Here is a 21729-nt window from a genome sequence, read left to right as displayed (position 1 = left end):
GCGCACTTTCAAGGAACGCTGATTCTACCGTCCGCACTTCTGACACACCCACTATGTGCAAGAGGCTGATGTGCACACAATAACTTAAGAGGCATGAATCATTGAAGTCTGAGGGTGGCCCTAATTCCCGGAGCATGGAGTTTTCATGAATCATTTTCCATTAGATATACTTGTCACACTTTAAATGTGAAATGAACTTGCATAGAGTTGTACTAATCGTCGCCAGTGACGTGCGCGCTGCTCATTTAACAGGCTACTTTGAAGGAGCATGTCAGTATGTATTCTGTTTTTTGATCAATCAAATACAAGTAATTTAAATCAGAATGCTGTGATCATGATAGAATAAATGTGAGTAAGCCGCTGCATCAATACAAAAGCGAGTGAGTGTTGATCATTGTTGCCCAGCAACCATGCTTGTGTGTTAAGCCACACATGCGGGCGATCACTTAAACGGATTCACAGGCGGAATAGCTCAAATAAAAGCAAATAACTCAAAATCAAAGTCACAGCTCCATTCTGATGACTGTAGTTGTTTGTGATTGGCGCTCCCAAACTCCAAGCCCCCATCCGAGGAAATGGTCCTCACAGGTGGAAAAAAAACATCCACCGGTGCTGAATTTTTTTTACCACCTATCCTTTATGTCATCAAAAGGCGGCAAATGTCACAATTGTTCAGCAAAACAAGCAAGCGCGAAAAGCAATAGTTAACGAAGGAGCAAAAAACAATCAGTGGCCAAATGAAGATGCGTCAGAATGGATAAATAGCGCATATGTGAGAATTGGTTAGTTCAAGCCAAAATCCTTAATAAGGGGAAGCCAATCCAAACTTTTTTTCCCAAGAATATGTTCTATACAGGCCTGCTAGTTGAAACAAGGAATTCTGATAAATATTGCATTTGTGGAGTAAGAATGAATCCACCCATTTGTAGCCATCTCAGGGGGCGGCCATTTTGTCACTTCTGTCTACTGAAAATGACATCACAGTTGCTCAGGGCTCAGGTAACGACCAACCACAGCTCACCTGTATTCTGAAGCTGAGCAGTGATTGGTCATCATCCAAGCCCTGAGAAACTATGATGTCATTTTGAGTCGACAGAAGTGACAAAATGGCCGCCCCCTGAGATGGCTCAAAACTGGTGGATTCATTCTTATTCCACAAAAGGCAATATTTATCAGAATGCCTTCTGTCAACTGGTGGGCCTGCATAGAACATATTCTTGGAAAAAAAAAAGTTTGGTTGACTTCCGCTTTAAAAGTGCCACAAATGTGTTAAGGATTGAGAACTTGACCTTCATGTTTTGTGAGCATGCGAGTCACTTCATGGATGCATTCCATTCACATTAGAAGTTGCATGTATTTTTGCAATGCAAACGACTACATAAAAAAGATTGCATTTATAAAAATGGCTGAATTAGACAACATGCACTGCCCCAAAAGTAAATTTTGTTTCATAAAATTAGAAGGGAAGGCGGGGATGCACAGGACTAACTGAAGCTGTAATTAGACAATGTTTAAATTCATTATGACAATTCTTAACATGATGTTCCAAAATAAAAAGTAGCCGTGGGTAGATGTAGAAAGTTAGGGTAGATGTAATACTTATCCTCATTTATTAAGAGACAAAAAAGGCTCCTTTGTGTCAGCCTCACTTTAAAACGATGCATTTAAACTCTTTCAAAGATTGGAAACTTTTACAGTTTGGCTCTTAGGGACAAGAGCATCAAAACGTTCAAAACGTTAGCGGAGCGAAACTGAAACCAGACAAAGTTCTGAGACATCAGCTCCAAACTTCTCTGACCCACTTTCCAACAAATATACCCCAAACTTTTTTTTGTTGCCAAAGTGAATTTGTTTTCCCTCTGCTCCTACCTGTGCAACAAAGCAAAAAAAAAAAAAAAAAAATCACAGCTTGAGCACAAATTGTACACTCTCTTGTTCCGCCACAAATTTGACAGAGTACAACCAACTGTTTTAATTTTTAGATATTTTAGAATTTACAATGAAAACAAAGAGAGGGGAGGCGGATTAAAAACGTTACATAAAGTCGCACACATTAGGACATGGGAATAGAGATTAAACTTTCTCCTTGGAGAGCAACCGAGTTCATGAGAAAAAGTGACAGAGGAGAATGAGAGCGACTTGCTCTGCTGTACACACTGTGATCAATGCCTGCATAATCCTGTTACTCACTTGCACAGATGAACACTTTCTTCAGGAGACCACAAACGACAGCAGCCTCTATTTTTGAAGCCTGACACAATTATGTTTCCTCACGGTCCCTGTGCGACTGTCACAAATTTTCACACTGGACTTCTTTAACAATCACTCCTGCCATCTTTCATGACCTAAACATTACAGCGCCAAAGAGGGAAAAGCCTCAGATGAAACATTTTGGGTGATATTCTAAATTTTCAATGGATTCGTATGAAAAGCTGCAAACAAGCACGTACCATATGATACACATATATCTACAGTATTTATTTATACTGCCATTTGGCATACTGTCATCGAATGAAGTAGTGTATCAATTTGCTTAGCAAATAAACGAATGCTAGGTGGTGTTAAATTAAGGTAATTCTTTTTGTTGCAGTTTTCATTGGTGTGAACAACATCATAGTGAGGTGTTAATAATAATTTGGCATTCTTTTATAACTAAAACAGAAATACAAAAATATACTGCAGAATTTAAAAACCCAAACATTAATATAGGTATAGCTTTTGTACGTATTGAAAAGTCCAATAAGTGTCATTTACTTCAACTGAATTTCTAAATCTCCCTTTTCCACCCAATACGCCCTTTAAAAATTAACTTCACTCAAGTGAGAGCGGCAACTATATAGTGATTTTATTTTTGTTTTTCCATTTTGCTAAAATTCCAATGAATCACATTCTGTTGGCTGTGATGAGTTGTTTAACTTTGTCTATTGATTGCAGGGCTCAAAATCAAACCTAATAAAAATTGCACAAAGGAAGCTCTGTGATGGAGCAGGATTGAAAGTTTTTTTGATAGAGATATTTATTCTTGTCTCCTCTCCTCATCCAAACAGGTCATCAGTCATTTCTACTGGCGCGCAAACTGTCTTGTTTTTGTGTAATTACGAAACAAATGAATCATTGCTTATCCCCCTCCGGTTAGCCCAGCCTTCCATTGCCCGCCTTTTCCATCTTAGCTTGACTTCATCCATTTGTCAACATCTGTGATTACAGGAATGGCGTGAAGTACATTTCATTCATCTTAATATTTAATACATCGCTTAGTGGTTCAAGTGTGTAGTTCTGTGCCACCCTTCATCACTATGTCGAACCCAGACAAGCTTTATCCTTTTGTCTACATTCTGTTGGACTTGATATGTTTTCTTCAAAGAATTAAAGTGTGTGTCATGAGTAGTTGTGCGATGTTTGAACAGCTACCGATCATGACGTGAATGGCATGTCGATCAATGCCATTCAGTGCCGATCACAAATCACGATCACCTGCAGCTCATACTGCAAGCTGCCTGTGTGCCGTTTAGTGTGCCCTCTTCCTCTCTTTCACATTTCGCAGGTGCTCTTGCCATATGGAACGTTCAAGCGATCTGAGAGTGATTAGTTAGTATCCCGCCACTCAGGCCACGAAAAGATGCCTTGCAGGGAAAGCACGTTAAACAGGTTCAAAACAACAAATTTAATGTGATATGTAAACAACAAACACTTCGCAGAACGATTTGGGTTTTCGAGGCACACTTAAGAGAATTAAAAAGAAAGCTGACAGCAGCAACAGTCAAATAGCAGCCAAAGCAGTGCACACTGGGAAACGTGGCTGAACGAGCGTGACAATCTGAAAGCTAAATAAATAAAACTTGAAAATAGTTGAATTCAGTGGCCTAAACAACCAGCCTTTCTTGATGGTGATGACGAAGACACGAGGTTCTACCATCGGCTCCATCACTTGGAGCCCTGCCACGTGCTAGCCAGTTACAAACGTTTCATAGATGTAGCCCTGCCAGCGCTCCACCAGACAGTGCACTCTCACATCGAAAGAAGACATCTCATCATCTGTAAATTTGCTCCTCTTCAATACAAAGAAATTTACACACCGCTCAACTACGAATATTCTGTGATGTCCGTAGTTCTCCATGACAGCACACTGATAATGTTTGGGTTCGATCCAAATAATACATTTGCAAATATCTTTTACTTAACGAAACAATGATCAACATTTTTGCCTATTTTTCTGACGTTACAGACCAAACCAGTAACTGAATAACAATTTATGTTTGCACATTTTCTAAACTGACAATTTCATCATAGGGATTAAAAAAAAAAAAATCCAAATTCATGGATTAATGAGAAAAAAAAATTGACAAGATTAATCGATTATTAAAATTGTTAGTTGTAGCTCGAAAATAAATACAGCAAATCTATGTGATCAGTATCGGTAGCGATCGGCAAATCTCAGTCACGGATTATCAGAATTGGCAGTGTAGAACCCTGATCTGAGCACCCCTAGTTCTGAGAGCTCTTTACCTTGGACTCCTTGATTTTTACAGCAATTATTTGCTTCCTCTGGCGGATGATCTCTACCAGCTCGTCACATTCCTCCACCAACTTTGCTTCGTGCATGGCGGTGTTCACCTGGAGAGGAAAAGAAACACAGAACTTTAAAACTCATTCACTTCCGGCCCAGGTAAAATAGTAGATCGGACTTCTATAGCCGTCAATGGCAGTGAATGAGTTTTAAACATATTGTAGAGATTTTGTGTGGTTGAAGTGATATGTTAAAGCTAAAAAGTCCAGAATTACTGCAAATAAGAAAATTCACCACTGATTAGTAGATGTAAATTAAAATTGAAGTTGCACAAAAAAGTGGAAACCAGACTTTAATTAATAAGAACATATTAATGTATATTAATTATATAAGACATCGTCATTCATAATGACTGTTAAGTGGTGGAATATTGTATTGTTCATGCTTTGTTTTTTTGCTATTATTAATAAAGTATTCATGCTAAGAGTGAACTTTGTGAGGACATCTTGATCTAATGTTCAGTGAACAAACCGTTTCAAATGCAGAAACATCACACCATGTAAGGTGAATTTCTAAAAGTAAAAAAAAGCTCAATTTCAATTTCATTAAAGGCTAAACAGGGAATGACTGCCGTTAAAGCAATTTTAAAATGTTAAAATACAAACAAATTCCCGAAATATGATAACTATGACAACTATTGAGCTACAGGTGAGAATAATCCTCTTTAGATAGGCTTTGTCCCTAAATTTCTGGACAATTTTGGCTTTGTGACATGAAGCAATCAATCAGATGACTATGTTCCCCCCATTACTCAATAAAGCTCATTAAAATGCATGCAATGAATCCTTGAAGTGACAAAACTATAACAGCCTTGGCAGGATATAACACATCTCAGATGGATAAAATGATTAACATGGTAAGATTGTCAGTGGAATATTATGGAACAAGTCAATGTAGTCCAATATGACCCCGCCCGATGTAGCACATCATCGTCAGTGGAAGCACTGAATAGGAAAGTATATAATGAAGAATGTAATTCACTTCAGGTTGCAATCAGCCAAATCATGAGGTTGAGTTAATCTGCGGCACGGTGTTGTAATGACATGCATACATACATGCATTCTATTTTTTTAATGGCTGACAGGAAGCATTCACCAGCAGACAATGACACGATTGAATCAAGCTTGATAGTGTGATGTCTCAATGTAATCTCTTGTTATGCTGTATTTTTGAGGCAGTCTGTTGACAACAGATAAAAAAGCCAAAATGTATGTGCATTTTAGTCACGCGGCATTGCCCATTCAGCCTTCAGCGTGCACATTTGTCAGTGTCCCAGCTGCAAGACTAACAAACACTGCCCAATTAACCACTGAACAAATCCCCAAATAAGTTTTTGCAAGCGACACAAACGTGTGTATGTTGTTAAAACTTTAGCTCGTATTCTCAAGGGGAACCCAAAAGTTTGAAAATTTCCCAGCAACTGAGCTGAACCTCGCTATCTGTTGGACGTGTTGACATGAATTCGATGTAATGGGGCTTGGTGGTGGGCTTGAGGATTTGAATTATTCAGGCTAAGGTGTTGAATTGATGCAGAGTACATATGGATATACAAATGAAAAAGTACATTCAAATTAAACTTGGACAATGTCACTTGCATAGGTGGGCAACGTTTGTTTTGCTGATGATTGACAGGACTTTTTTTTTTTTAAAAACAACGGACTAAGCACTGACAGCAGTCACTCACCATTAGCCCATCGCTGACGGATGCCTGCTTTGCTGACGTTTTTTTGGAGACGCACAGACGGACCAATGGACGTCTGACGGACTTAAAGGGGAAATCAACCCAAGCATATTTTTTTCAAGAATATGTTCCAAGCAGGCCCACTAGATGAAACACGGCATTCTGATTAATATTGCATTTGTGGAATATGAGCTAAACAACAAAATCCACCAATTTTTTGCCATCTCATTGTAACCTCTGCCGACTGAAAATGACATCATAACTGCTCAGGTAATTTTCAATCGACAGAATGGCCGCCCCCAGAGATGGGTAAAAACGGTGGATTAACTCTTATTCCACAAACGCAATATTTATCAGAATGCCTTGTTCCAACTAGTGGGTTTGTATAGAACATATTCTAGAAAATTGGGTTCACTTCCCCTTCAACTGATGAATTGACCAACTGACAATTACAATTTGGTTCATCACGAAAAATGACGGATAGAGAATGGTGGACCAGCAAAACGTAGTAAAATGCCCACCTCTGGTGACTTTTACTCAATAATTTGACGATGCGTAATTTTAGCCACATTAAATGCTGTCAACAGTGAGTCAGTATTCATTTCAGAGGATTAATTTTGGTGGCTTCAAATATCTAACACAAGAAAAAATATATAGGCTGCATCAATGGTCAAATGACCGTTAAAATCAAGAGGGTTCTAGCCAATCTCTATCTGTAATGTAGAATGGGGAAATCTTGTAGTTGAGGTTTTTTCTGAATGTATGTACACAGTCACAAATGCACTGCTGCACTTCAAATATACAATCAAACAAACAAAAAAAAAAGTGAACGTTGTTTCAAATAAGAAGAGAATAGTACGTACACAATTTGTAGTCTTGGGCAGGAAAAAAAGAAGCAAAATCCAGTTTCTGGGAGTCACAGAAATCTTATTCCCACAGCTTTTAAATACAATAGAATACATAATGGGTCTCTCCTAGTGTAGCTCCTATCATGTCTTTACACAAAACACACTTTTGCCCCGACCCTTCCATGAATATATGAGCAGGAAGTTTCCCATTTGGCTTTCTGTCTCCTTGGCAATACAAGGATAGTATTTTAGCTCATCAATAATTAATGAGCCAGAAACAACAATACATCAAATTCTGAAACACCTAGCATATTAAAATCAATAAATAAACAAATACAAACAAGACAAAAAAAAAAAAAAAAAAAGAAGGGTGGAACGGACACAGGTGTTATGTGTGCTCACACGTCGGCTGAGTGCTGGATCGAATCCAGGTCGACCTCAAAGCTCCTCAGATTTCTCTGATTCCTCAGAATTCTTCCTCCCTCTTACCCTTGCTGGTTAACCAGACCATGCACTTCTTTACCGACAATTGGTCGCCTTTCTTGACAGTTTTCTTTGCTCCTCTCTCCTTATTTTTCCTTGTAAGAAGAAGAACATTCCAACCATGTCTACAATAGTTCTGTCCCTTTTTTGCTACACTCATTTGGCAGTAGGGATGTCCCGATCCCATCACATGATTTTCAGCTGATCCGGTAACTGGTGAAAAAGATGGGTTTCATGATTTTCTGAACATTAAAAGGTCACAAAGCTATAAAATAACCCAAATAAATATCTTGCCAAATAGAACAGTTGTAGCTTCGTTTTATATTACACAATGTTAGTTTATTTGTTTATTTATTTATTACAATGTTTGCGTGACTTGTAAGTTGACTTGTTTTATACGCAGCGAATGGAGCGAATGGGCGGATTTCCGGTGCTTCACTCCGTGTCCCACCGCTCCAAACGCATCATTCGCGCCGCCCCGCACGCAACCGCGCCCGCCCGCGCGAACTACATTGACTCCAATTGAAACGCGCCGCCAGAAACGCTCCCAACGCAGTTGGTGTGAACGTAGCAATACAGTAGTGAGGACGGATGATAGGCTGGCGATCTACCCACAATGCCTTTGCGATCGACCGGTCGATCGCTATCGACGTAATGGGCACGCCGGAATTAAATGAACATATTTGCTCGACCGTAACGGTGCAAATGTAAAAATATGTAAAAGTGTTAAAAATACATTTAGGGACAAATAAAGATATATCTGATTAAGATTTGCTGTTGAGCAGTGCTATATATAAAGTTTTTGCAATGCATTTTAGGTTCTGTTTGTCTACTCTGAGTCACGTTATAGATCATCCTCAATTTGTATGCAGACAACGGGCAATCTCCACATACCGTTGGTTTTGTCAACACTTAATGAATCATGCAATAGTCATTTAGTATTGACTGGCTGAGCAGATGCTTTCATAGACCTCAAAGTGACTCTTTAGAAAATAGAGTCTGGTCCGTATCATAATAACAAACTTCTCAGGGAGGACACTCAAATCTCGCCTGGGAGAATGGTGTTTATATTTAGTATGAGGATTTTAATACAAATCATTACTGTGTGTGTGTAGTACAATCAGTGTTTGATGGATACACTTAACCCTTTCATGCACAGTGTCACTGCAGTGGACGGCTATTTAAACGTTGCTTTTGCCTATATTAATTAATCAAATTGTTAAAAAATATTTTAATCCTTTCAAGCATTAATTATGATTTGATGTAATTATTTAAAATATAAATATATTTTTTAGATTAATTAATATAGGCGAAAGCAACTTTGAAATAGCTGTTCACTGTACTGACCACTGTGCATAAAAGGGTTAAGCTTGACACTGATGGCTACTTTCATTTAGAAAAGGTCAAGAGTGACACAACTGCCTGGGATTTCATTTTCTGCAGGCAGGTATACTGTAGGTAAACACCAGAACGTTGTGTCACCACAATGAGCCGTGTAAGTAATTTTTCATCAAATAAAGTGGTACAGCGGCACCTCCACTTAAAAGTCATCTCACGAGTTTTTCAAAATATCACCCTTGAGTTTTGTCTTGAGATGCCAGCAAAAATTTGAGTTTTGAGGGCTTGATCGTGGCTGGCTGCAAACTTTGCTCCAAGCATCGCGATTGAGAAAAAATCTTCAAAAAGAGGCCCAGTACTTTCTTTAAGCTGTTTATGGTATCCCTGTTGAAACCAAACATTGTTTGTTACACTTAACCATATACAGTAACTTGTGAAAGTCCACCAGCTTAACGCTAAAGCAAAATGCCAAATGTCATAGATGGGCTAACAAACTAGCATCTGTGTTGTTGCATTATAACCCTTTGTGCAATTGATATTTGAAACAAATGGTGCAGCAACTCACTTAGACAGACAATATAACAATACTCAGAGGCATATTATTTTTCCGCTGTGAAAATCAACTAAATACTGCAGTTTACTGTGCTTATAAAAGATAGTCTTCTTCCTGTATTTATTATGTATGTATTATACTAACCCCTGTTGGCCAAGTCGTGCACACCAGAAGGAGAAAAATGTCATGTCAACGGGCATTGAAGCATGAACTGATGGATTTTTTTTTTTTACTTTCTATTGTATGTAATTATTATTTGGGTATATTTTCATAAAATACAATCCTGTAGAGTGCTATTTTATTCGTGATCGGTGGTAATATGGTTTTATAAAAAATAAAAAAAACATGTTACTTATGTTTTGGCTTGTTTTTGGGGCTGGATTAATGGTATTTCCATTCATTTCAATAGGGAAAGAACAAATTAAATTCTTAAATCTGTTCATTCTAAAACAGTTTCAAGGTTTTAACAACAAAGCATTCCTGCCCCTCAACACCCCAAACAAATAAATAATCAACATATAAGACAGTACACTGCTCATTCTGAACAGTATTTTAAATTGCAATACAACCCCTCGACCAATGTGGGCATGTTCTGTGACGATAATTGTAATATTGACTACTCACAAAGAGCTCAATCAGATCTCAACATTCAACTTTCTAAAGCTGTGTGAACTCAGCTCACTCAGTGTATTTAAATGGCCAATTGCAGTAATTGCACTAAGCTAGTAAAAGAGCAGTTTCAGCTTTTAAATGAAACCTCTTCTATTATTGATGATTGTAAAACAACACTGCAGCACAGTTCTTGAATAAGTCGCTCATAGGGAATTTTAATTAAATCAAAGTGACTTTTCAATATTTGACCAGTAGCTGGAGAAGTTCATTTTAATAATGGATTGGAGTGCTGATGGTTCTAAAATCATAACCCATAAAGTAAATTAGAGGATAGGGAAAATATCAGACGGCAGTAGATGACTCAATTGTTTCTGTTAAGGTTTATAATCAAACTTTTGGTACGATTTGATTGCTTTTGATTAAAAGTTATTCATGTTGAGTATTGGATCAATCAGTACACTGAAACTAAAATCCAGGCTAGCTTCCCTGCTGGACCTCCATTTAATGATCCTATAAGACACACACACACACACACACAAAAAAATAAAATATAAAGATGCTACATACCTCAACCTGTTGACAGATCTGGATGAGTTTGGCCATTTGGTTCTCCAGTTCACTGTTCCTCTTCACTAGGTTGGTCAAGTTGTTTTCCAAGGTTTGCTGTGGAGTAAGTAGCAGACAAAAGGAACAGGGACAAAGAACAGAATTTATTAACGCAGAAGCAAATGTCAGGTTTGTGTGGTCTGCCGTAGTAAACAATTTTACAAAACAGATCTGCCCGAAGATTAAACTGCCATAATATATTAGTGGAAGTTACAGTCGTAAATTATAAATGTTGTCAGTCAACCATGAGAAACAGATGCTTGTTGCAAAACACACAAACATTTGAGACTGCAGTAATGGAGATGCCGCTTGGGATACAAATATAAACCAGGCAGACTACACCCCGAACTGGTCGCCAGCCAGTCGCAGGGCACATTGTACACAGTGCAATAACAATAAAGATTGAAAGTCTATTCAGACAAGTTTCATTTAGTCCCATTATTGTATGCAAAGTAATGAATGCACTTACTTTACATATATAAGATATCCGTATCATAAACTACGTTGGACTTGTTGAATGAAGTGATATGCGTGCCGCCCATGTATGCTTCAAACTATAGTAGAACAACTGAGTGTGCACCACCGCACCCTCGGTTGCACTACTGAAACTGTAAAGGGAGGTGGGAATAATGTGGGAATAATGTGGTTTCCTGTTAGCAGGTGATTTAGGAGGTAATGAGGATTCTGCCCGATGGCAGTGTTATGTTTAGCGTATTTGATCACATAGAGTCAGGAAAACAAGCTACTGATTAAAACAACGCACATCTGTTTTTAGAATTTCATCATTAAAAGGCAAAGATGAAACCGGTCAAATTCATCAAAAAACAAACAAACAAAAAAACATCATTGACTGGCACTTCGTTCTAACGAAAAACAGAACAAACAAACAAAAAAATATCATTGACATTGATGAGGTCTTATAATATATAAATGAATATAAAATATTCAAAAATATCTTTCTAATCTTTTTAAAATGTATTCTATAGCCAAAACTAACCTCAAAATATAATTTCAATTATATGTATACAGTTTTAGTGTTTTCCATCCATGCATTATCGATACCGCTTATCCTCACAAGGGTCGCGGGGCGTGCTGGAGCCCATCCCAGCTGTCTTCGGGCAGTAGGCAGGGGACACCCTGAATTGGTTGCCAGCCAATCCCAGGGCACACAAAGACAAACATCCGCACTCACAATCGCACCTAGGGGCAATTTAGAGAGTCCAATCAACTTACCATGCATGTTTTTGAAATGTGGGAGGAAACCGGAGTACCCGGAGAAAACCCACGAAGGCACGGGGAGAACATGCAACCTCCACGACCTCTGAACTGTGAGGCGGACGTGCTAACCAGTCGACCACCAGTTTTAGTGTTTTAATGACCTCCAATTATATATATGATACAACATAAAACCAATGGCCCTCACAGATTTTTAACGATCACAGGCTCAATAACTTTGATGGTCAAAGTAAATGTGTTCCAACCGCACATGTAGCCACATAAAGATGCAAATGGAAACAAGTGAGGCCACAAATAAAGAGTGGTTCAAAGGGAACAAGTAATCGATGGAGGCGACAGGCAGAGATGAACCCCCCAAAATAAACAAGCAAGCAAACAACAACAACAACAACAACAACAACAAAAAACAGCTGTGACAAGAACAAAGCGGCAGACAAGCGCGGCAGGCTTTTAAGGAATCATGAATGTGAAGAGGAAGAGGATCAGACAGACCGCCACCTGATCACTTCTCAGACTGCCCCATCTCTCATCTGCCTCAAATCTCTTATCTCTCATATCTCTTACTTTGTGCCGACTTAATAATTAGTCAGCCTGCTTCTCTCCATCTACATCCTTTTTAGGTGTCTACCTGTGTGCACCCCAGCAGGAAGGATGAGTGGGTGAAAGTGGTTAGTTGGTAATGGACAGCCAGCGAACTCACCGCAGCGCTTGTCTTTGAAGCCTCCATTACTGCATCTGAGACTCTGCCCGGGCTCACCTGATAAGCCTATAAACACAAACATACAGTATACACTCGCGTAAGAGTGAGCACGCACACACACGCACACAGATTAGTGTGGCAAAAATACATAAAAATGGAGGGATATTTATAAGTAAGCTAAACACATCGTGGAGAATATGTCTTCATCCAAAATGGTTGTTTAGGAGCAGAATTAAACTGTATTTACGAACAGTTTTCAAAATAGACTGTTTTATTTGGGTTGGATATAAGGAAACATATGCTACGCTAGGAACAGTTTTGCAACAGTGACCATGGGAAAGTTACTTTACTGATTACTTCGATTCCAAGTTACATTGATAGTTACATTCAGCAGAACCCGACAACCCTGCTGAACATAAAAATGACACCCGGTTTTGCCACTTTATTGGAATTGACGACCTTGGTGACACCCTTAGTAGCAAAGGTAGGCGGTCCGTGGTATATATACTACAATGACACAAGCACATACTGTTGATTTGTACGACGAGATATTTACTGATATGAGAACAGATCTGTCACATCTACTGTATGTTACTTCAGTGTCCATTCAATTAATGTCTTTTAATTGGAGTCAGATAGTGACTGTATATTGTAGTGGTGTGTATGTTATGAAACTAAAGAAATAGAGAAGAGTTGCTAAAATATTGAAGCAGTGGAAGAGTGGAGATACGAGTGACCAAGAAGATGAATTGAATTTCAGTTGCTCGAGACATAACAGTGAGTTGCAGGTATTGGGAGTATTAGAATGATGTACAGTAATATCATTCATTCTCCATCCAGCATTGGGGATGCATGTGATGAGACTGCAACAACTATGGAGACGGTTGATGAGATGAAGATAGACCTGCGCCGAGCGAGACAGCTTGGCCGGCTGGCTGGAGCTTTGATTTAAAGCTTCTGTGGCTCTTTGCCCAAAGGCCCTCCCCCGTCATTGTTATCCATCTCGTTGCCATTGTCTGTCTTTCTCTGCAGCACCACCTCTCGCTCTAACCTGATCGTCTGTCTCCTCACTCTCTCAGCGTTATGCAGTTCCAGCCATTATTCCGTCCATCTTGCTACAGTGACAACTGCAGCAGCTGACAGCACATCGTCTCGGGTTAGATCACGACCCCGGCCAACATGACATAATGATCTTGAAGCGCTCCTTAGTCTCTCTGTTTCTGCCCACATCTCTTTGAATTAAAGAACTGTCACATGTACATATACACTCAACGACCTTAGAAACAATCTGCTCCAGGACACTGGTTCAGCTCAAATTGCTTCACATCTAATATATTTTTTTTTCCAGCAGGAAACAATGCAAATAAAGAAACAAGGTGATCACAATCAGTAATTGCACAATTATATACACTATATATACATATATATATACAATAATAACTGCGAAGGCAATGTTTGATGCGATAACTAACTAAACATTCCTAAGACTTGACAATTTTAACAAGTTAACCAGCGATAAAAAGCATGGTGTTGAATGAATACCTAATTGTCTTGACATGTCAAAAACACAATGAAAGGCCAACTTTTTGATCCAGCTCTTGTTTTTTGTATATCGTTTGACTTTACCATGTGTAATGGTGTGCCTGTTGTCTATGATGAAAGGTACGCCAATAACTATTGCGTCTTTGTGTTCAACTGTGACAAATTGGACATTTCTAACCCAGACAGTCCAATTACACTGCTCATTTTGAGGAATGGATGCATCACTTTCATACTTTTCTTCAGCAACATTAAAAGATGTTCAATCTAAAGGTGACAGTCTAGTTTAAGTATGAAATAACACACTGACAACAAAAAGACACAGAAAACTTTCTAATGGGGTTTCTAATCTTGCACTGCCTTGTCGTGGAATAAGATGAAAAAGTCCAGTTGCTAAATTGTTGGGCCATTATGGCACTGCAACAACAAAAATGTGTCAGAACGTCCTGAGGGGAAGTATCCGACTTCAAAGTCTTTTTTTCCTTTTAATTAATTCAGGATCCTCCCCAACGCACAAGCCATTCAGCAGGACGCAGACACAGACAGAAAGAACTAAAGGCAAGCCAGAGATTAAAACTCATGAAAGAGAAGTAGAATAGAAGCTGGCTTGCTTTACAGCTGTTGGTAACGAGAAGATTTTTTGAAGTGAAGTCATGTCAGTAACGTGAGCCTTCTGGGAAACTGTGTTTTTTGTCTAAGGATAACATCTGTAGGGCACAACTCTTGAGACCGAGAGAATGGGGGTGGCGGTGGGGGCGTGGTGATTTTGGTTAAACAAAGCGTCGGGCTTCGTCCCCTCGTCCAGCAGCTAAAGGCCTTAATTGTCATGTGTGAAAGTAGCTGCAATGTTAACACTTTTGCATATCGCCATTGAAAAACTGTAAATGACCTCCTATTGAACTCCTGTCACCTTTCAGCTTTGAGTGGTTTTATAAAAAAATGAACAGACGCAACACTAACAGATACTAACTTATGGTCAAGTCCCCATGGAGAAATTTAAATTAGATTGCTTGGAGAGAAACAACAATCAAAGAGGAAATATGAAAAAGACAAATGTAATCAAAACCATAATCAACCGCAAATTCTGGCTTCCCCTGAGGCTTACTATGGGGGAAAGATAAATGTGATTATATTTTAAGTTTTGGCCACATGGGGGATAGAGGAGTGTCTTTCTAGTTGGTTGAATTAGCAAACAAGATAGAAGGATGACACGATGAAGGAATAAATAAAGGCTCGAATGAGAAAAAAATTCTTAAGGAGAAAGTAACTGCCCCCGTACATATTAGATAATAAAATCATCATGTGTATTCTGAGATATTTAATTGTAAAGAAACAATTTATTATTTTTATTACTTATTGTGGATTCATTTGTTTTGGATTGAGATGAAGTGGGATTTATAAACCCATGTTGAGCATGTTTATTTCATTTCACTCCAAGGTTTTGTGGGAAGTGTAAAGTGTAAATTAGTTTCAGGGTTCAATCATGGAATAGAGGGACGAATGCTATGACTAACTCAGTAGAGGGAAATAAAATCTGCCTGATTTAAGCAAATTGTAACTATTATTGTGAAGTAAGCGAAGTGAATGCAAAGACCTGCAAGAAACAGTTCACTGTCAGTGATTACAGTAACTGATCGTATGCATTTAAATATGTTTATTACCATTTTAGTTGTTTTCATAGGGGCACTGTACACTTTTGGTTAACATTACATACCCATACATGAGACAGCATTCTTACAAGATCTCGTTGGACTCTGCAGGTGTACCTAATATTCTAGAATATTCAATTGCTCACTTCAGTCAGGCAAGTTTCCTAAACCCCTGAAAGTACCTGCTAGATGTCTTCTTGTTCGTAAATTATAGACCCATCTAAAACCTCCCCTTCTTATCCAAGATTGCAGAGAAAGTGTTTTTTAATCAACTCAGCAAATTCTTGAACTCAAAAGGAATTTTTGATGAATTCCAATCAGGATTCTGACCTCATCACAGTACAGAAACTACTTTTATCAAAGTACTAACTAAATGATATAAGATTGAACACTGATGCAGGGAAGGTGTCGGTGCTCGTCTTATTGGATCTCAGTGCAGCACTTGACACAACTGATCATAACATACTTTTGAACAGGTTGGAAACTTGGGTGGGATTAAATGGAACACTGATTTAGAGGAAAGGAGTTACTATGCGACCATTGGAAGTTTTGAATCAGATCGAATGGCCATGACATTGGACCCCTTCTGTTCAGTCTGTATATGTTACCTTGAGTCAAATGCTTCAGAACACTAATGTTGGCTAGAACAATTATGCAGATGACTCACAACTGTAACTATTAATGTCCCTAAATGACAGCAGTTCAATCAGCATATTGTGTCACTGTCTAGAGAAAATTAACAACTGGATGAACCAAAATTTCCTTCAGCTAAACCAAAACAAAACAGAGGTAATTGTTTTCAGCAATAAAGAAAAGAGGATTGCCGTTATAAAACACCTGGAGTCACTGTCCCTAGGATCCAAAGACTAAGTCTGACATCTTGAGGTGCTGATAGACTCAGACCTGACTTTCAGCAATCGAATCAAATCACAGTCCCCCCGTCCCCACTGGACGATGTTTGAAGAGAAATAGTGAATCACTGTGCTTTGGAAGCCTCTTCACAGCCTGGTCCCTCACTCAAATCTGTCCCTCAAGCAACAACAACTCACTATTTTCCTCACTATTTTCCTCCCTGCGCTCACCGCGGCCATCGAAGCCTCGCCACGAAAAATAGACTAATGACGGACTACAGACAAATGGACGGACTAAATAAAGCTGTTTCCGTCTATGCATACTCGGTCTATTTTAAATTTGTTCCCGTCATTCGTCAACCGTCAGCAAAACGGGCGTCCATCAGTGGTGGAGAAACGGACCGGTCCGTAGCCCTGTAAAATAATCACGAAAACAGCCTTTTACCAGCTGAAAAACATATCCAGACTGAAGGGTTGCATGCTCCAAGCAGACCAGGACACACTGATCCATGCTTTTATCTCCAGTAGACTTAATTATTATAACGGTCTTCTTACTGGTCGGCCCCAAAAGAGCATCAAACATCTGCAGCTCATACAGAACTCGGGTTCTGACCACAACAAAGAGATCGGAACATATTACTCCAGTCCTAAGGGCTTTAGACTGGCTCTCAATTAGCTGTAGAGTAGATTTTAAAATTTTGCTACGGGTCTATAAATCACCGAACAGTTTGGCTCCTGAAGACATTCATAAAATGCTGATTGAATCTAAACCTGCAGGGTCAATTAGTGGAGCGCAGAGTTCAAAGTAAACATGGTGAAGCTGCATTTAGCTGTTATGCTGCGCACAAATGGAAGAAGCTGCCAACAGAAGTGAACTCAGCCCCGAGTGTAAATGCTTTTAAATCCAGGTTAAAAACTTTGCTTTTTCCTCATACCTTTGATTAAAAGTCCTCTAAACAATTTTAAATAAGTTTTTCTTCTTTTATATATTTTAGAAACCCACTTTTATTTCTTTACTTTACTTGTAAATGATTTAAAAGTTTTCTGTTAATGTGTTAAATGTCAATGTACATTCTAGTAATTTTTGTAAGCCACTTTTGTTTTCTCTACTTTGCTTGCTTGATTGCTTTGAACTGCTGTGTTTGTAAATGCTTGTAGGTGTTGTGTCTTTGCTTATGTGAAGCACATTGAGTTGCCTTGTGTATAAGATCTGCAATATAAATAAAACTGACTTGAATAATGTTGAGTCTGGTAAGTGTATGCCACTTACATCCTAGTCTGAAATGCAATTTAGGGAGATGTTTATAACAAAATGAGACTGATATACCATTATGGTGTCATCATATTTTTTTTTATCTTACAACCGCTCATTGCTATCAGTTTCAATATATTTGGTCTCATCTGTGTGAAACCTTCATCAGCCCACTGATTTGAGAACTAACTTCAACCCCACGGGCAGTGGAATCTATATGAAATGGACACGTGTGGGTTTTTGAAATTGTTTCATCATCTAAGCAGGTTCCTCTGTGATTTGTTACCTTTGTCCATTCTTTTCCTCGGCAAATGATATCATCAGCTTGCTGCTGTTAGCTGTGAGCTGTGATATGAAACATTTCAAACAGTCAAACCACTGTGAGTCCTGACTCCAGGCGTTACCATCATGATGGAGGCTTTGTGCAAATATTGTAGCACTGCTTCGATAAGGCTCTGACAATATTGGTTATATTATCAGTATGACTCGGTTTTCTTTAAGACATAAAGTCCTGCAAAACAGATGATACATGATTTTAAAAAAGTACAATGACGACAACCGAACAAAGTATGATAAGCTTCAAAGTAAATACAGACTGTTTCTTTATAGCCGAGGCTCCAATCTTGTGCATACAGCTTAGGTTAGAGTAAATATGCTCTAGTCACAAGCAACTGCTCATGATTCAGCATGCGAGTCTCATTTGCTGCCGTCCAAACAAAACTGTCTTAACAATTGCTTTGTTGTGCAGGTGCAAAACAGCAAAGCTGAGGCAAGTACAAAGTGCTTAATACTCAAGTAGCAACACCACAGCATTGATAACACCACGATCAGCGTTGGACCTGAACAGCAGTTCATTTTTAGTCCTAAGCATTCTCTTGTTGGACTACAAGGAGAGAAAGATTCTAGCGTGATAGCGGCAACTGGATACTAGGGTAGATTGAATGGGTGACAACAATGGGCAAATGCCAGTGTGTGAGAAGGTAACAGCTCGCTGCAACACATTGGTAGGGTCAGGGGTGGACGAAAGAACTATAAATTAGTTCATTTTTGAACGATGAACTGTTAAAAAGAAATTTCAGTTATGAACTATGAACTGAACTAGTTCATTTTAATATTTGTGAGCTGAACTTTGAACTAGTTTGTGTAGAAAATCTTTCCCAACACTGACTATGACTGATTATTGACAAAAGACGGGATGAATATAATCAGAGGCAGCATATTCAGTATGTAGCTGCAGTCAAGTGCGTGTTGGTCATTGGAAATTTCAGGAAAATGTGTGGTTTTTCAGGACCGGTCAAATCACGTGACGAACGCCCCCACCCCCATTAACTCTTGTAGTGTGACGTCCACCGTACACATCAGCCAGGAGGAGGAGCCTTAAAGTCAAAACACTATCAATATATAGTTTGTTAAATAATTACTTTATAATATTAATAATATCATTTGTGTTCATTTGCATCAAAGAGTGCCGAGTTTTCATTTGGAATTTTGAAATTTGCACAATAAATATCCTGAAATGTACATTATCTTTGTTATCTAAGGAACATTATCATTATCTGAGGAACTATATAACTCATTCTGAAATCCTTCCATTATATCTTTACACTTACATTTATATAACCATGCCATTATCATGAAGGGATTCAATTTATACCGTGATGTATTTCACACCAAATCAGAGGTAATAAAATAAAAACAATAAAACTCACACACACACGCACACCCACGCACGCACAAATTTGAAACATTGGAGGACATTCGACTACCGAATAAGCTTGCATTGGTCCATCTGCTGAAATACTCCTTTAATGGTCACAAGGCAACATTGAGCCACAGTACCAACTGCCAAGTAGCTAGATTTCTCTCAAGACTTGCTTACTCAATTCATAATAAGGTACTGGCTTTGCAAGCTATGGTTTAGCTCTGAAAGCATTTTCTCAAAAAATCTGGGCATTTTTTAGCACTTGTCAAAATGGTTCCATGGTGCAGCACAGTTTAAGTAAATAACATAGTTCTATGGCTTTTCTTGTCATTCATGTTTTCTATATAAATAACATCTGAGGACTACTACAAAATAAAGCAGTCTCTTTTTTGTATTAAATAGCCGGAATCTGAAGGCCGCGTCAAACCTATTAAGCGGATTTTACAAAGTAACTCACCTTCAAACTGGTCTCCATTGCAAAAACATTCTGACCGAGCGGGTTTAGCCGCTGGCTCCTGGGGAAATTAACGTGACATAGGTGTGCATTTACTTATTCTCTGAAATGCCACAAGAGTGCAAGCAGTGCGTTGAGTCATTCTGACTGAGAGGAATGCAGACACTGAACTTAAGACTTCATAGTTATGGACACTTGCTGATTCTTATACTGTACTTATGGAGATGAACAACATGGCTGCAACAAGGTATGCTGTAGCTAGTCCATGTATTTCTGTGCCCAAGAACCCTTTGTGAGGAGTGGTTAGGGGTGGTCATACAGCATTAGAATCAAATCACACATATGCAAGGAGATATTACAAAGGTGAAAGGAAGGAAAGGAAGACGGAACAACAAACATTTTTTCTCTGATTACGCTGATCTTGCAATCAAATCTAATGAGCAAACCTGTTAGCCATAGATAAAATAGAATAAACACAAATGCAAAGCCATCCACAGAAAGACTAAAACTAATGTTTAATTAATTCATCTACAATCTACATGCAAATAATTCAGGGCAAAGTGTAATGGTACATTTTCTTCTCGATCCCTGAAGACACATTCAGCCACGTACTCGTCACCATGCAGCTGCAACGACCGACTACAACAGTATTCATCACAGTCACACAGCTTCCCCCGCAGCGGTCCTTTGCGCTCTTTCACCCTATCACACGTGGCAGAGTGACACTACAGATAATCTTACCCCAACACATAGAGCATAACGCTGTGTGGGAGTCTCGGTGGGAAATCATATTCGCTTCACAAATAGTAGAAACGCAAAGCTTGCTGGTTGAGCCGTGTGGTCAACTCGTAGCTTTTCTTATCTGCATGCCCTACAGTACCGAGTGCCACTCTCACTCACTCCTTCAACTAGATTATCTGCTCAATGGAATTCAGATGTCATATGTATTGTTTTTAAATAAAGGTTTCAATTACATTCAAGGACATGTCGACATCTCTTCCCCAAATAAGAAAAATACACGAGGCGAGCACCCAAAATGTGTTTGATTGTCAAAATGTTTATGAATTACTGCAGAGGTAGATTGAAAGCAACATCAGGGGAGTGATTTGTTTTGCTTTCGAGATGTCGTAAAATGTTTTCTCTACATATCCAAAATATGACTTCAGCTTCTTTTAATTCTGCATCAATATTACACAGTACATCCCCAACCCGAGGCTTTACTTGAGGCTAGCTGAGTAAATGTGAATGCTTGTCATTTAAAATTTGAACAATGGAGCTCAATAACATCTTTCCATTTCCCACTAGTTTGTTCTTTCTTTCCTGCCACATCTGATGCCTCATCATCACTCTTCCACATTGTCAGCTGTCGCCCTTCCCCAATTTTTCTGCATTGCTCTGGCCTGAATCTTCTTGTCCTCCGCTTCTTCTGTCTGTGCTTTTACAGTCATGCCAAATCTCATCCGACAGCAAGAGTCAGTTTTCAGTTAAAATTCAAAAGTTGTTGAAACAGCTAGTTTAAGATACAGATAAGACCAATCATACTTGGCAGAAAGCAGTTATAATGCAAATGCTACTGATATTATGCTATATATTTTAAATTCATAATCTCTTTGGACTTTTACATTTCTGAGTGGTACGCCATCTTGATTTACACCATC

General features: G+C 38.8%; 1 protein-coding gene across 5 annotated transcripts in view; it reads right to left on the bottom strand.

The window, feature by feature from the left end:
* mid2 (midline 2) overlaps nt 1–21729 on the bottom strand; it is a 131297-nt gene that overhangs the window by 30506 nt on the left and 79062 nt on the right. For 4 of the 5 annotated variants that reach the window (XM_086023638.1, XM_086023640.1, XM_086023639.1 and 1 more), the window contains 3 exons: nt 12625–12690; nt 10650–10745; nt 4507–4614 (listed from right to left, as the gene is read on the bottom strand). In XM_086023638.1, the coding sequence (XP_085879764.1) occupies nt 4507–4614; nt 10650–10745; nt 12625–12690 (270 nt within the window). The remainder of the gene's footprint in view (nt 1–4506; nt 4615–10649; nt 10746–12624; nt 12691–21729) is intronic. The other variant, XM_086023641.1, reaches the window with a different exon arrangement.

The sequence above is a fragment of the Filicampus tigris genome, chromosome 2, assembly GCF_054856515.1.
Source record: "Filicampus tigris isolate MCC_2025a chromosome 2, RoL_Ftig_1.0, whole genome shotgun sequence".
In the NCBI taxonomy this organism is placed as follows: domain Eukaryota; kingdom Metazoa; phylum Chordata; class Actinopteri; order Syngnathiformes; family Syngnathidae; genus Filicampus; species Filicampus tigris.
Note: the sequence above shows the minus strand (reverse complement) of the source record. Positions and strands in the feature narration are given on the sequence as shown.